This window comes from Oryzias latipes, chromosome 20, assembly GCF_002234675.1.
Source record: "Oryzias latipes chromosome 20, ASM223467v1".
In the NCBI taxonomy this organism is placed as follows: domain Eukaryota; kingdom Metazoa; phylum Chordata; class Actinopteri; order Beloniformes; family Adrianichthyidae; genus Oryzias; species Oryzias latipes.
The window spans coordinates 2,699,267-2,713,291 of record NC_019878.2 but is presented as its reverse complement, the minus strand read 5'-3'; the positions used below and the strand labels follow the sequence as shown (position 1 = coordinate 2,713,291).

At 42.3% G+C, this 14,025-nt stretch overlaps 2 protein-coding genes across 6 annotated transcripts in view; one reads left to right on the top strand and one right to left on the bottom strand.

Annotated features, from left to right (window-relative positions):
• The window catches only part of LOC105353610 (hemicentin-1-like), a 703,897-nt gene that overhangs the window by 219,456 nt on the left and 470,416 nt on the right, over nucleotides 1–14,025 (bottom strand). The window lies entirely within an intron of this gene.
• LOC101164759 (MAP7 domain-containing protein 2) overlaps nucleotides 1–14,025 on the top strand; it is a 40,419-nt gene that overhangs the window by 12,338 nt on the left and 14,056 nt on the right. For 2 of the 5 annotated variants that reach the window (XM_020712423.2, XM_020712422.2), the window contains exons 5-12: nucleotides 926–1,070; nucleotides 4,607–4,696; nucleotides 7,853–7,939; nucleotides 8,290–8,408; nucleotides 10,232–10,305; nucleotides 10,428–10,636; nucleotides 12,813–12,951; nucleotides 13,291–13,471. In XM_020712423.2, the coding sequence (XP_020568082.1) occupies nucleotides 926–1,070; nucleotides 4,607–4,696; nucleotides 7,853–7,939; nucleotides 8,290–8,408; nucleotides 10,232–10,305; nucleotides 10,428–10,636; nucleotides 12,813–12,951; nucleotides 13,291–13,471 (1,044 nt within the window). The remainder of the gene's footprint in view (nucleotides 1–925; nucleotides 1,071–4,606; nucleotides 4,697–7,852; nucleotides 7,940–8,289; nucleotides 8,409–10,231; nucleotides 10,306–10,427; nucleotides 10,637–12,812; nucleotides 12,952–13,290; nucleotides 13,472–14,025) is intronic. The other 3 variants (XM_011488586.3, XM_004080845.4, XM_020712424.2) reach the window with 3 other exon arrangements.

Genomic DNA, 14,025 nt, shown 5'->3' with positions numbered 1-14,025 from the left:
GCTACCACTCTAACTCACCATTTCCTGCATGTTTGATACAAAAGGTCTTTTTTAAAGCACAGTTTGTGTCCATTATCTATAAAGATTTCTGTAATGAAGCAATTCACTAAACGAAAAGGAGTTTTCAGAAAGATGTTAACTAAAGTGTTCATTGTTTTATTTGTTTTTTTTAATCATCTAAGCCAGAAAGGTTGCTGTTTCATTTTAAAATCTGTTTATACTAAATACAGGATCAAAATAGGCTCTTTGGATTGTTTTACATTGACTAAGAAAACAAAAATTATGGTTTGCAACTCAATATTTAGGGAGTTGTCCTTTTTCGTATTCTGTGTTTTGGTTTCTTCTGGATTTGTTTGAGTTTTCCTGCTCTCTGGTTTATCTTCAATAACCTCCCCATAACAAAAAAGCAAAAGATTCCTTTAGTTTGATTTTAGGAAATGATGAAGAGGAGGGCATGAAGACGAAGAGGAGAAGACAGTGGAGATATAACCGATGCTAAGCATCCAGTCCACCCAGTTCCTCTGTGTGTCCTCATGTCTGTATGGGGGTTTGTGACAGCCTGCATTCAGCCCCTCCCACCAGTTAAACGCTCTGCGAAACAGATTTGAGAGAGGGAGTGGGAGATCAAGGCACCGAGTTCATGACAGAGAGAGAGGAGGAGGGAGGGTGGGGCGAGTGAGGGGAGTCAGTGCTGGTGGAGCAGCAGATGGAGGAGGATGGAGCAGCACTGCTGTCATATCCCTCTCTGAGTGACAGGCCAGGCAGCAGGCGAATGTCAGCAGACGGCGCGCACACAGCGTGAAGGGACTCTGCTGCTGTTACCATGGCGCAGCCTTCTCCAGGCGCGTCACCTGGACTCCGTCGCCGTAGCGACGGTTCGGTAAGAGAATGTCTCTTCTTCCCCGTGTCTGAACGCAACGAGCAGGAGAGGCTGGAGGCCCTGGTACGCCGGAGAACCGGGGGCGCCGACAGGAGAGGTGGAGGAGGAAACAACGGAGGGGAGGCCCGGGACCACCTGGAGAACAGGCCTAAGCGGTGGACATGGGGAGGACCGCCTGATGGAGTGGAAGGTGAGTGATGATGTCAGAGATTTCTCATGAAAGGATGCTGATGGGGTGTGAGAAGGAGGGAGAGGTGATGGTTGAGGAGGAGGTCTGGAGGTCAGGGAGGGGGGGATGGTAGGATGCAGGGTGGGGACGGCAGCAGAGGAGTGACTGGACAAAGAGAACAGAACGTGAGGAGAAGTGATGGAGAACAAAAGGGGCAGAGGAAGGAAAAGGGTGTGGAGGCTGCATTGCAGGAGGAGCTGGGCTCTGGGAGCGTTTGTCAGAGCCTCCTCGGGGTTCAGAGATGTGGTTGGAGGAGGTGCTGGGACACACACACTGATGTTTGCTGTTGGATTGGCCTCCTGAGTCCTACAGGTGTGTGTTTGTGTGTGTGTGTTGTCTTTTCCGCTGACAGACTGGTCTCGTTCTCTATAGAGCAGGAGTGACACAGCAAACCTCAAACACAGCAAGCAACACACACAGGCGACTCTCCGCCCACATCCTCCTCTCTTGTTTCAGGTCTTTTCTCCCCCGTCTCACCTCGTTCTCTGTTCTGAGGCGTTAGCCGCCGCCTCAGCTGATAGCTGAAGGCCGCAGCGCCACCAGCTCCGGTCTGCGGCGCATTCACAACACCATCAATTATTCACAGCGCTCGTCAGCCAAGCTGTCCCGCTACTGACTGTGGATCAGTGTCCAGCCGGCTTCCTGTGTGGTTCTGGCCCGGCTGTCTGTCACCACGGCTGCTCTGGGATCAGTCAGCCCAACAGAAAGCTGACTGCGGCAGAAACAGCAGCATCTCAGCTTACAGCCTCACTCCATGAAAGGACAGAGGCTTTTATTCATTTGTGTTTTTTCTGACAACTTAAGGATTGTGAATGAATGGACAGATTTAAAAAGATAACTTGGGTAATCATTTAACGTGTAACCCACATGCAGGAGTCGGTTACCTGGAGAATTAACATAGAAACATGGTGCAGGTGAATCCTGGTGCGTTTGATGACCTTTCCTTTCTATTTTGGAGAAGTTGGATTGATTGAAAATAAGCTGTGGGATCAGTTTTCTGAATTCTTTTGTTATAAATATTTTGAACATACAAAATACATAAACAAACATTTTCTTGTGACAAAATAATATGATATACTAATAAAGATACTCTTATACTAAAGAATTATGATAATAATAATATGTACTAAAGAAAACGCCAACATGACTTCATGAACGTTGACTGTTTCTGTAACTACATGGTTTTTTGAGGATCAGAGTGCAGATTTATGTGGTCACTGTGTTTTCCTCCCATTAATCAGACTGCAGGCTTGGCTGCTTTCTGGTGTTCATGCATTTCATTCTCCGTCGTTCCTCTTTTCTGCATTGCAGTCATTTCAATAGAAGTAATTGGTCAACATTTTTACTCCATCTTTGTCTTCACAGCAGCGTGAATGGATTCTGTTTTTTATTTTGTTTGTGAGCTGCAGTTAGACCGGACAAAACATGTGCAGACCTGCCATAAATGCTGTGGGAGTGGGGACAGACTGTTGGGTGGGTCTTGATTTGTGACGGTTTGTAGTTTGACCTTGTTAAGCTCCTCCCATTTCTCTGTTTCATTTTTCCGCATTGGTTTCCCTCTTCCAGTGTCAATGTGCGACCAGCTCAGTTAAAAATGGAGAACTCATTCAGATTTACCATCATTATTGAAGTGATTCAGAGCCCTGACAGGCAGATACCAAACATGTTTGATCCCGTCAGTAATGCCAGTGCTGACATGAGACCACAACGTTGAAAAGAGGACAAATGTGTCGTACATGACTTTACTTCCTCTTTTATGGAGCTACAAAAACATGTAACAGCTCTGACCGTTCTTTAAGGATCGCTTACCTTTCATTTCATATTTTCAAAACAAAAGCAGGTCTGGTAGCTAACCTTTAGCTTAGTCAACCACAAATTACCCAACCATTGACTGTCTATGAGAACTGGACTGAGTGACTCCGCCCCCGTGTTCCAAACAGGAAGTGGTTCCAAGAAGCCAAAATCCCATAGACTTCTACAGAGAAGTAAACATCTGTTAATCTGTCATTCTATTGGTCAGAAGAACAACCATTTTTGATCTATCTTTTCTGACATGTTCTTGATAATCCTCATTTTTTTAATGTGTTTTTAAGGTGTTTTTCCAGGTTACAACCTGACCAATCAGATGCCTCAGTAAAAGTGTGTGGTCTCACTGCAAACGTTTGAAATGCTGGATTGACAGATTCTGCCGAGCCCGCTTTCAGAGGAAGGGGTGTGGCTTCCCAAAAAGCTCTCTCCTGAGTGGCTGGAGTGGTTGCCCTAGAAACGATGAGTTAGAATAACTCAAAGCAATCCCTGCTTATTGACATCATCCTGCTCCAACATGGCGACATCCAGACCACCAAAAAATGGCGACTGAACTGATTTCCTTTTTCTGGAGCCGTTTTCTCTGGATGACCTCACGCTCACTCGGTCCATGTCTCAGATACAACAGTTTTTTTGGTTTCAGCAGAAATCCATCAAACCGTACTCTGTTGTACTAGAATGGGTAAAATGCTGCAGCCGTGGAGCAGAACCAGGTGATTTATGAATGGAGTCTGGTCTCTGAGGGCAGTCATTTTTGAATGGTGTACTCTGTTTTTGGTTCATTTATCTGGCAGATCAGCTGATCTCCACACCTCTGCAGCTTCAGGTGATTTAGATGGACTCAGTAAAGGGGTCATCTCCTGTCAATCATACTGGAGCTGTTTGGTTAGTTGGTTTCTTTGATTGTTTCAGTGTTTTGTTGGACTATATACAGATGTTACAATGAGAGAAACACCTTTTTGAAGAAATCCTTTAAAACATTTTTTACTTCTGAATTGATGTTGGAGTTTAATATTGTCTAAGAGTCACATTCTAAACCAGCTTAGTGTTTGACTGACGGCAGAAGGACGCAGCTTTCAGAGGGGAGGTTTTGGAAGCAGCTTCAGGTTGAGATGATGACGATGATGATGATGATGATGATGATGATGATGATGATGATGATGAGAGGAGGTTCTGTTCTGTCTTCAGAGTTTCGCTCCAGTCATGGTTCCTGGTTCTGATCCAGCCAAACAAAAGAAATTCACATTAGAACAGTCTCTGTTTCACAGCTTTAAAGGCGGATTGAAAATGTTTCAGTTGGAAATAATATTTGGAAACAATATTATATAATTGAAATAATTAAAATTAACTTTTTAATTAACTCATTTTTAACTTGAGTTAAACATAAAATGCCAGTTTTGTTTGTATATTAAAACCTGCTCTAATCAATCAAATATAGCACAAATAAATCGATCTGACTCTAGTTTCATCTAAAAACTCCTTTCATTTTGTTTAAGACAAACAAATTTCAAAAGCCCATCAAGTCAGTTGAAAGTGTTGTGTTGATTCGCCAATGGTGACCACACAACAGCAGTAGAAGTTTGAGTAGTTCTGGACGACGGTTCTGGTCCAGGTGCACAGGTGTGTTTGCACAGGTGAATGGTGTGAATGTAACGCTTTGCTTTTCTCGCTCTGCTTCACCTGCTGCCCAGGTAACCCTAAGACCCCGCCCTGCAATGCCATGGGCTCCGCTCAGCCCAAAGATCCCTCTGCTGCTTCTTGTGCCAGCCAATCCCGTCACGGTAGAGAAGACATACCTCTGTGGGCCCCGCCCACCCACCCCCACCATCGCCACTGTTTTCGTCTGAATGCTGCATGACTGTTCTCACCAACAGATGTGTGTGTTTGTGTTTTCTGTCTGACACTCACTTTCAAATGTTGAGCACTTTGTAAAGACAAACAAAAGTGAATTGCAGTATTTTGGGTTTGTTTCTCTCCACAGAGTTTAGAGATTTATAGGAACGTATAAAACAACAATCTGACCAGTGCTTTAACATTTTAAAACACAATTAACACAAGTGATGGATTAATGGAACACAAATAAAAGAAATTGACAATATTAAAATGCCATCCCAGCCAACAAGGAAAAGCCTGGAAAAAGGATCTTTACCAATGTTTGGTTTTGCATTTCCAGTCTGAAAAAACCCAGAATCTGTGTCTTTTAGATCTTGACTTGTAGATCTCTTAGTTTGAGGTTCAATACTTTTTTATCGATGTCCCTCCTGTCAAATATTTTTTCAGCTCTCAACTTGAGCTTTAGCAATTTAGAAATGAAAAGAGATAAAAACAAAGAAACAGAAACTCTGTTTTGAATAAACAACATTACGTATAAAGAAATGAATCCTGACTTTAAAGAAGCTGACAGCCGCCATGTGGAATTTTACCAGCAAAACCTATAGATGTTTCCATTTATAGTTACAGTCTACAGAAAATACAGATGCTGAATTTATTTTAAGTAAATGTGTGCCAGATATTTGTTTTTTCGATAAATACCTCCCGGGTTCCCACTAAGTGCCTCCATAGATGCACGTGCCTCTGCTTGACAAAACCTGACCTCAGAGAATTCAAAAGATTTAAATACATTCTTTCAGGACAGAAACAGATCTTCTTAAACCTACTTAAACCTTTGGAAAAAACACATTAGGAAATAAAATGAAGCAGAAATGTTCCTGAACAGGCTCAGCGGCTGTTCTTCTCGCTCTGAGACGTTCCTCTGTCTCCACCCTGCTGGATCTTTCTGCAGTCCACCTCTCCTAAATATCCAAATCCTCCTCTATGAATCAAGCATCTCTGACACGGTTCTGGACTGACTGGGAATGGGAGGAATCCAGCTCTGCCCTGCCCGTCACTGCATCTTCACTGGAGTTCCACACGGCTCTCTTCTTGCCCCCTTTTTCTTTTTGCCTTATGCTGCATCTCTGAGCTCCAACATTCACTCACGGCTTGTCTTACTTTCTGTGCAGATGATGGTATTTTTCAACACATGAATTGCTCGTCTCATGGACTTCTTTGATTGGAAAAAAAACCCACAGTTTTAGCTTCATCTCCTACGGACAGAAGTTCTGATCTTTCCTGCAGTTTCTCCGTTAGATTTGCCATCAAGTTGTCGTCTTCAGTTATTGTCCTGCATAACCTCTGAGGAATTTGGGGGTCGTCGTCAATGACCAGTGTAACTTTTCAGAAACTTCCTTCACTTCCCAACAAGCAGATTTCCATCATCTGGAGCATCAGACTCCACTTTTCTGTTCCCCATGTTCACACTCTTTTCATCTCTGTTGTTTCCTGCTCTGGTCAGCCTGCAGGACCACCAGCCTGCAGGACCACCAGCCTGCAGGGCCAAGCTGCAGATGATCATCTCATTTTCCCCCAACACTTTCCTTGCAGAGAAGAATCCATTCTCTCCTGAAATGGATCTGAAAATGAGGCTCTGACCCGCTTTTTGCTGTTTTGTTTCACATGACACACACCAGCACACCCTGCCCCCACCCCATCACAACAAAAGGCTGCACCTCTCGCAGTCATTTTGGCCCAAGGCCTTGTTTAGTGATGCATAAAGATGATTTTCAGCTGGTAGCCCCCCCAACACACACACACCATCCATCATTCCGGACAGTCACCCTGTAGCTGTCTGTGCTGCCACATGACCCCACCCTGACTGCATCCCCCCACTGCCACAGCAGCTACTCCCATTGCCGTCTCCTTTAGATTCAGATAAAAACTCCATATTTTTATGGTTCTTTTGTTTTCCAGCTCTCGTTCAACAAACCAGAAAAGCCGTTTTTACAGATGAAGCACATGGAATACGTATTCACCACAAAACCGTGTGGTCCACATACAAAGCTGGGTGCTACTTCCTCATCCGGATATTGACCTGTCTGCTCGGCAGCCAGACACTCTGTCGGGTCCTGATTTCACTGAAATGGCCTGATGTTCGAGGTCTGTGAGCTGTTCACGTGACCCGGAGAAGCAGCCAGAAACATTTAAGGCGTGGCGGGGCAGGAACAGGGGTGGTGGGGCTGATGGAGGACCCTGATGCAGGAGAGCGGAAACCAAACGAAGGAAACCCGATCCCTTAAGGTTCTTTAGAAGAGCAGCTGAAACAGGATTCCTGAAAATAAGCTTTGTCCTTTGACAATAATCATGACAATAACCTCTAAGCATCACCCTTTCAGTCAGATGTTCAATCCTTCCTGTAAAATCTTTCTCATTAAAAAATCTAACGTAAAATGACTAAATATTCAGGAAAACGTCGTCAAACATGAAAGATAAAATTAAACAAAATAAAGCATCCATGACAAACACTTGACTAAAGCAAAGGATGTATGAATCTCAATCGTTCACTAGCTCTTCATTGGCATTGGTTTGTATTTTTACTTGAACACTTGGTACCATATTCACCAAGTTAAAGTCCCATAATGTTCATAGTTACTGACGCCTTCTGTTATCAGACACGGTTGTGTTTTGTCACATACCTGACATGTTTCAACGTCCGTCAAAACATGTCAGGTATGTGACAAAACACAGAAGAATAACTGATAACAGAAGAACCTAAGAAGTCATTTAGAGTCCCATTGGTGATGATTTTTTTAAATGTAATCCTGAATGTCTCATTTTAGACGGAGCCTCATGTCATCCCCGTGTCCTCTGTCTTCCCCTGTGACTGTTGTCAAACACATCTCACCTCCCTCTGTGCGGCTGCAGCTGCTGCTTCTGTGTGAGCGTCCTCCACCTCCCGATGAGGCAGTTTGCTCCGGTCGGTTCGCTCGGCGTGCAGCAGAGCTGGGCGATCGGCTGCTGTTTGTGTTCATGGGTTCATGCGAGGCATCTCTGTGTTCACCGTCGCAGCAGTTCGCAGGTTTCAGTCAGACTTACTACGTTTTTACTTTTTTTAATACTAGTTGACTTCCTGTCTCCGGTTGCATCAAACCAACTAATCAGCAAGCAGCTGTCCAACTCTTCAGCAGCTCTAAATTCACCTGAACGAGGTGAGATTTCTATCATTTTCCTACGTTTTAAAGAAATAACCTCATTCTCTCTTGTCACCTCCTATTTCTCCTCAAGAATTCTTCATAGTTGACCCTTTCTTTTATTTATCTTTTGAAATGTTCAACTTTTTGGTCACAAAACAAACATGGAGTGTAAAATTATTATTTGAAAAAGATATTGTTCCATATATTTTCATCAGTAAAAAAGCTGTATGTGTCTGAGCTGATGATATAGGATAACTGGCATAAAAGCATCATCAAATACAAATTAATGTTAATAGCATACTAATAACAACATAATTTCTCCTCTGGGTGTTATTGTACATTTGTTGCTGTGTGTGACCCGTCAGTGTCTTTTGTGTCACGTCGAACAGTTTCTCCAGGCAACCACCGACCGATGAGGACTTCTTCCAATCGCAGAAGCATCGCCGGACTCCCAGAGGAAACGCTGAAAGCCAAAACCCCCACGGTCAGCTCACACCTGAGACCCAAACATTCCCTGACCTGTGACCCTCACCAGGGTTAAACCGGCCAAAAATTAAAGCTTAACTGGAAGGAGCTGCATTTCCAGAAGAAAAGGCAGGGTTGAATGCTCTATTGCTGAATAAAAATGAAACTTAAAGGGTAATAATTGGCAAAACACAAAAAAATAATAAAGAAATGATCAAAGTTGACCATAAATAAAGTGAAAAGAGCACAATAACAAAAAAAGATATCTTTTTGAAAAATGCCAGAGCCGGGTATCGAACCAGCGAGCTTCTGCACCAAGGATTCCTCATGTAATTCAATAAAGGCAAAAATCCTCCAAATCCTGGAATATCTTGAAAGGTTCAAGGATTTGAAGGACCAAAAGTCAGAACTGGAAAAAACTGAAAGAGCTGAACATTTGAATAGTTGAATAATGGAGGCAGAAAAATTGTACAAGGATTTAAGCACCAAAAATTGGCAGAAGATACTATAATAAAGAAAGAGAAATGTGAAAACAATGGGTTGAAGTTTTTATAGCTTTATAAATGTAGACTGTTTTAACCAGATACATATTGTTTTTACACAGTCATTTAGGACTTTATGGATAAAGGACGAGTGCTTTAGATCATTTCTGCGTTTTAGTCATGGTTTTTGAACACAGATGTGTTGTAAACTCTTATTCTCACATTGCTGCCATCATAAGCAACATGCATGTGAGAGCCGACAATGATGATAACGATGTCAGTCCACTCTTCTCTGCCTTTTCTGCTGACTCATGTTTGGTCCATTTGATGATCCAACTCTGAACAAATGCATGAAATGATCACAGACGCTCCAGCATTGTACTAAAGAACCCTTCAGGCAACACTTCAACCATTTTTTATTGACACAAGTTATAATCACACAACCTTTTTCCATTTGAAACAGAAATCCATTTAGGTACTTAGACGTGTTCACAAATGATTCCAAGTGTTTTTATTCAACGTACTTTAATAATGCGACTGTCTCGCAGTGCAGACCTGTGTTTTTTGGGTGTTTAATATTAGTTTATTGGTAGTTTGTTGGTGGAGTCATTTGTACAACGGTGTTTAGGGCCAGTTTACAAACAATTATTATGATTTTTAATCACGGCTTTAAAGTAATACATTTACGAGAATAAAGTAATAAATTAAATACATTAAATACAAGAAAAAAAACAAAGTTGTCTGTTTATCTGAGCCGTGCTCAAAGAGGAAAAATGAGGTTGATTTCCAGATAGGTTTCAAAAACAAAGAAATTCTGAACCTTTTGGCGACTCAAAATCAGATTATTGTCAGTGTAGACGTCTTTCTGGGGTTCGGTGTTGGTAAAGCAGAGTTTCATATTTAAATAAGGAGCTCAGAGACACGTTTGGGTGTAGAGGACCGCTACTTTATTTTCCTTTTCCTTCACAAACCCAGAAGTCCATTTATCTCATTACGTCATGTGCACAACACCAATGTGTAAACAGTGTTCCATACGCCCCCTCCTCCAGATGAAACGTCCTGTTTGAACATAAAACAATACAGAGGATGAAAATAGTTATCAACAAAAATTTAACTTACCTGTTCAATTAAGTTTAGTCGGTCTGCTCTGTCTGCTGCTGCACGGCGTTCACCTGCTGCTGCTCTGTACGCTCACTTAGACGTGTACATTTATGACTTTAAATCTCATGATTTTCCTTTTTTTCTTTGTCGGCCCTAAAACTCTGTCATACATTTGGACTTTTTGTTATGCAACATAAGGTTTTTGTTTCAGGATTTCAAACAGTATTTGTGTTTATAATATAATAACTCTGACTCACAGGGAGAAGCACCAAACGCACCGATGAGGAGTTCATCCTTTAGGGCGAGCAGCAAGGCCCCCGCCACCCCCAAACGGTACACACACACACGCACACACACACACACACGCACACCCACACACACACCCACACACACACACACACACACACGAAGAGGGTATATCTGCATTGTCCAGAAGTTCATGTTCTTCCTTTCAGGGTCAGGTCTAACAGGAGCAGAGCCCAGTCCCCCTGCTCCCCGGGTCAGTACCCGCCCTCCCCACTTCGACAGAGAGCCACCACCCCCGGCTCAGAGGACAGGGCCCTCTTTGAGGCCAAGGGTCATGGCAGCACGGAGAAAAAACCCACCAAAACGGAGACGTCAGAGAAGAAGATCCCCAAATCGAGCAGCAGAGAGCTGACAGCAGGTAAAGCTCTAAGAAAGGGTTTTTTTAGAAAAAGGAGAAACTCTATATTCTGTGTTGATGTACTGTCCCTTCACAATCTCACGTGCATTTTTGTGATAATTGTGGAGAAAAAGCTGGAAGTTGCAGCTGTTTTTTCTAAAAAATGTAATAAAAGTTAAGTGAGTTTTCAGTAATAATTTTTTTATTTATTTTTATTTTTTTCAGTAATAATTTTTAACTAAATTATTTGTAATTTTACCCTGGTAGTTGTTTTTTTCTTTAGTTTATTAAATTGCAATTTTATGTAACCTCACAAAAAACAAATCTCTTCTTTCTGAATATTGATTTATTTTTTAAATATTGGTGCAAAGGCAACTGTAATTTTTGAGCAATATGATCACAATATGTTTGATAAATTTCACACAAAAAGACTAACTTTATATTTATATTTTGTGTAGCTACACAAAAAGTGAACATGTTGAAGTTTTATTAGTTTTCTTTTTGTCTTAATCAAAGATGAAGTCTTTGAAAACTTTAACAAGAATGTTTTATGTAAGGGGTAATGGCCGACAAAGCATGCATTATCACTTTTTAACGCACGCTGAGGAAGCCTGAACCGTTCGACGCGGATTGCTTCTGCGAAGTGCGTTAAAAAGTGATAATGCACACTTCAAAGGCCATTAACCTGCTTTTACCTTGGTCTCTTACAAAATAAATAAATAGTAACCAGTTTTTAGTCCTTAATTCTTGTTTTTTTCCAATTTGGATCGCTTTTCTCACAAAAATCGCGCTGCACCACGTAAGAAATAGTCCGCGTCGCGCCGCACCACTGCTGCAGTCAAGATTCGGCGATATAAAGCGATATATGTATGCTGATCTTTCCGATGGCTTGAATAAAGCATCAGTTCAGAGAGAAAGTTCTCCTCTTACCGCTTGTTTTTGTCCAGATGATGAAGCAAAAGGTTGTTTTAAAGATGGCGGCGGAGTGATACAAAACATTTAAGCTACGTGACCGGAACTTATTTTTTCACCGTGCGGTTATCACTGTGGTATATCACTATTTAACGCACACCCAGCAGCCAATCAGAATCGAGTATTCACCCGGACCATGATATAATTCTTTTTAGATGATTCAATTGTTTAAATTTAGTTTAATTGTGTCTGTTGGCCACTTCACCTTAATTCTGTTTCTTAAATGTTGTTATTACTTCTTCTTAAATTTAACATATAAAATATTGACAGACAGACATTATTAGAAAAGTGTTTCAGTTAGAAAGATGACTTGGACCAAACTCTGGGATGATTGGCTGTTAAAAAACACAAACCTTGAAGGAGAACTAAACTGTTGACCTCTGATTTCATCAAGAAGATTTAAAAACTATCTGATGTGTGTTCGTTGTGGTTTAAAGAAGTTTAACAGGGAAGACTCATTTTATGCTGAGACGCTGTCAACCCTATGCATCATGGGAGATGTAGTGCAAAAGCCGTCCAACGCAGACAGACTCTCTTCTCTGAGCTTCATTGTTTTGTTCACTTGTTCCACGGTCTGACACCGGATTCTGTGGAAAGCTGCACCGCTAAAGACGAGCTTTAGCTGGTATTTTTGTTGGAACTGAGAGACTTTATGAGCAGAATCAGAACAAGGAAGTGAAGACTTTAACCACTTCTGATTGGTCAGATGATGATGATGTATGACTTAGTCTCCAAGAATGATTGGTGGAGACAGTTAAAGGGGCGGGACTTTTCCGAAAACAGCTGAAGCTACAACTGAATCGCGGTACCGTTATTCTTATCAAAATGTCTTTAAAAGAATCAAATAATAATCAAATATTTTATGATCTTTCATGTTCCTAACTTCTCAGTGTTTTATCAGGGCCTGTTTGGATGAACACAGAGCTGATATCCTGGCGATGGAAAATGTTTTTAGATCACTGAAAATGGGTAATTTCCCACGGCACACTGGTTGAAAAACACTGCTCTAAGGATTCAGCTGTTTGTAAACCAAACTCTTGGTTTCAACTGAAATGTTTATGAAAAACTATCAGACTTCAATAATAAATCCATTAAATCCTTTTTTCAGTTTTTTTTCATCCAGAAAAAGACAAAGAGAAATGAAAGGACGATGTGGTAGAAACAGGATTTCTCCTCAGAATGAAATCGATCATCTGAACCCCCACCCCCTCATCCACCCCCACAGAGTCTCCAGGCACTCCCACAGCCAGGAGCGTCGGCGGGACGATGGATGCTGAGGAGGCGTCCAGGCTGCTGGCAGAGAGGCGCCGTCTGGCCCGAATACAGAAGGAGCAGGAGGAGAAGCAGCGGCAGGAGGAGGAGAGGCAAGCGTTGCCGTGGAAATAGTTGTTCCTACAAATCCACAACTTTAAATTAGAAACTGGGACTTGGTGACATGTAAATAAATAAGATACAATATTTGACTGTAGAAAGGTCAGAAATCCTGACATTGCTAAAGCCATGGTATCACGGTGAGCGGTCAGACGCTCCATGTAGAGGGAGCTGCAACAATGCAGTTCTCATGACAGGAGCGGGTTAGTGTGTAGAAGTGGGCCAAACCCTCAAACAGGACCGTGTACGGGTGGATGGGTCTGGAGGAACATGATGATGGTCTTCCTGAAGTCTTTCTTTCGTCTGTGAAGCTCATTGCTCGTCTTCTGCAGGCTGAGAGCTGAGGAGGAGCAGAGACGGCAGCAGGAGGAGAAGGAGCGACAGGAGAAGGCTGCACGACAGGCAGAAGAGGAAAGGATGAGGCAAGAGGAGGAGAAGAGGAGGAGAGAGGAGGATGAGAGACGACAGAAGGAGCAGAGGTGGAAAGACATGCAGGCTCAGCTGGACAAGGAGGTCAGTGTGGCGTTTCCTGACTCCCCACAGCTTCACCACTGTTGGCTGACAGTCAGTCATTCTAATGGGGGCTTCATTTGAAAATAGATTAAAATTCTGTCTATATTTTTATAATATAGACAGATATAAAAAATCACAAAGAAAATCAAGAATTCCACTTCAAAGCCTGTATTTACATTGATTTGGATTTTATTAAGGGAATAAGTATTTGATCCCCTAGTAACCATAAAGAGTTCTGGTTCACACAGACCAGTTAGACTCTGCTAATCAACCTGTCGCCTGAAGACACCTGTTTGAACTGATCACCTGTAGAAAAGACACCTGTCCACAGAATCAGTCAGACTCTACAAAACCATCAGCAACAAGCTGGAGGTTACCATGACAACTGTTGGTTCAACATGACCATCGATCCCCGTTTAGGTCTGGGGCTCCAAACAGAGAGAAATCGTCCTAAAACAACACAACAGGATTTAGTTGATGACCTCAAAGCAGCTGGAACCACAGTCACCAAGGAAACCATTGGGAAGACTTTACACTGCAGTGGTTTAACATCT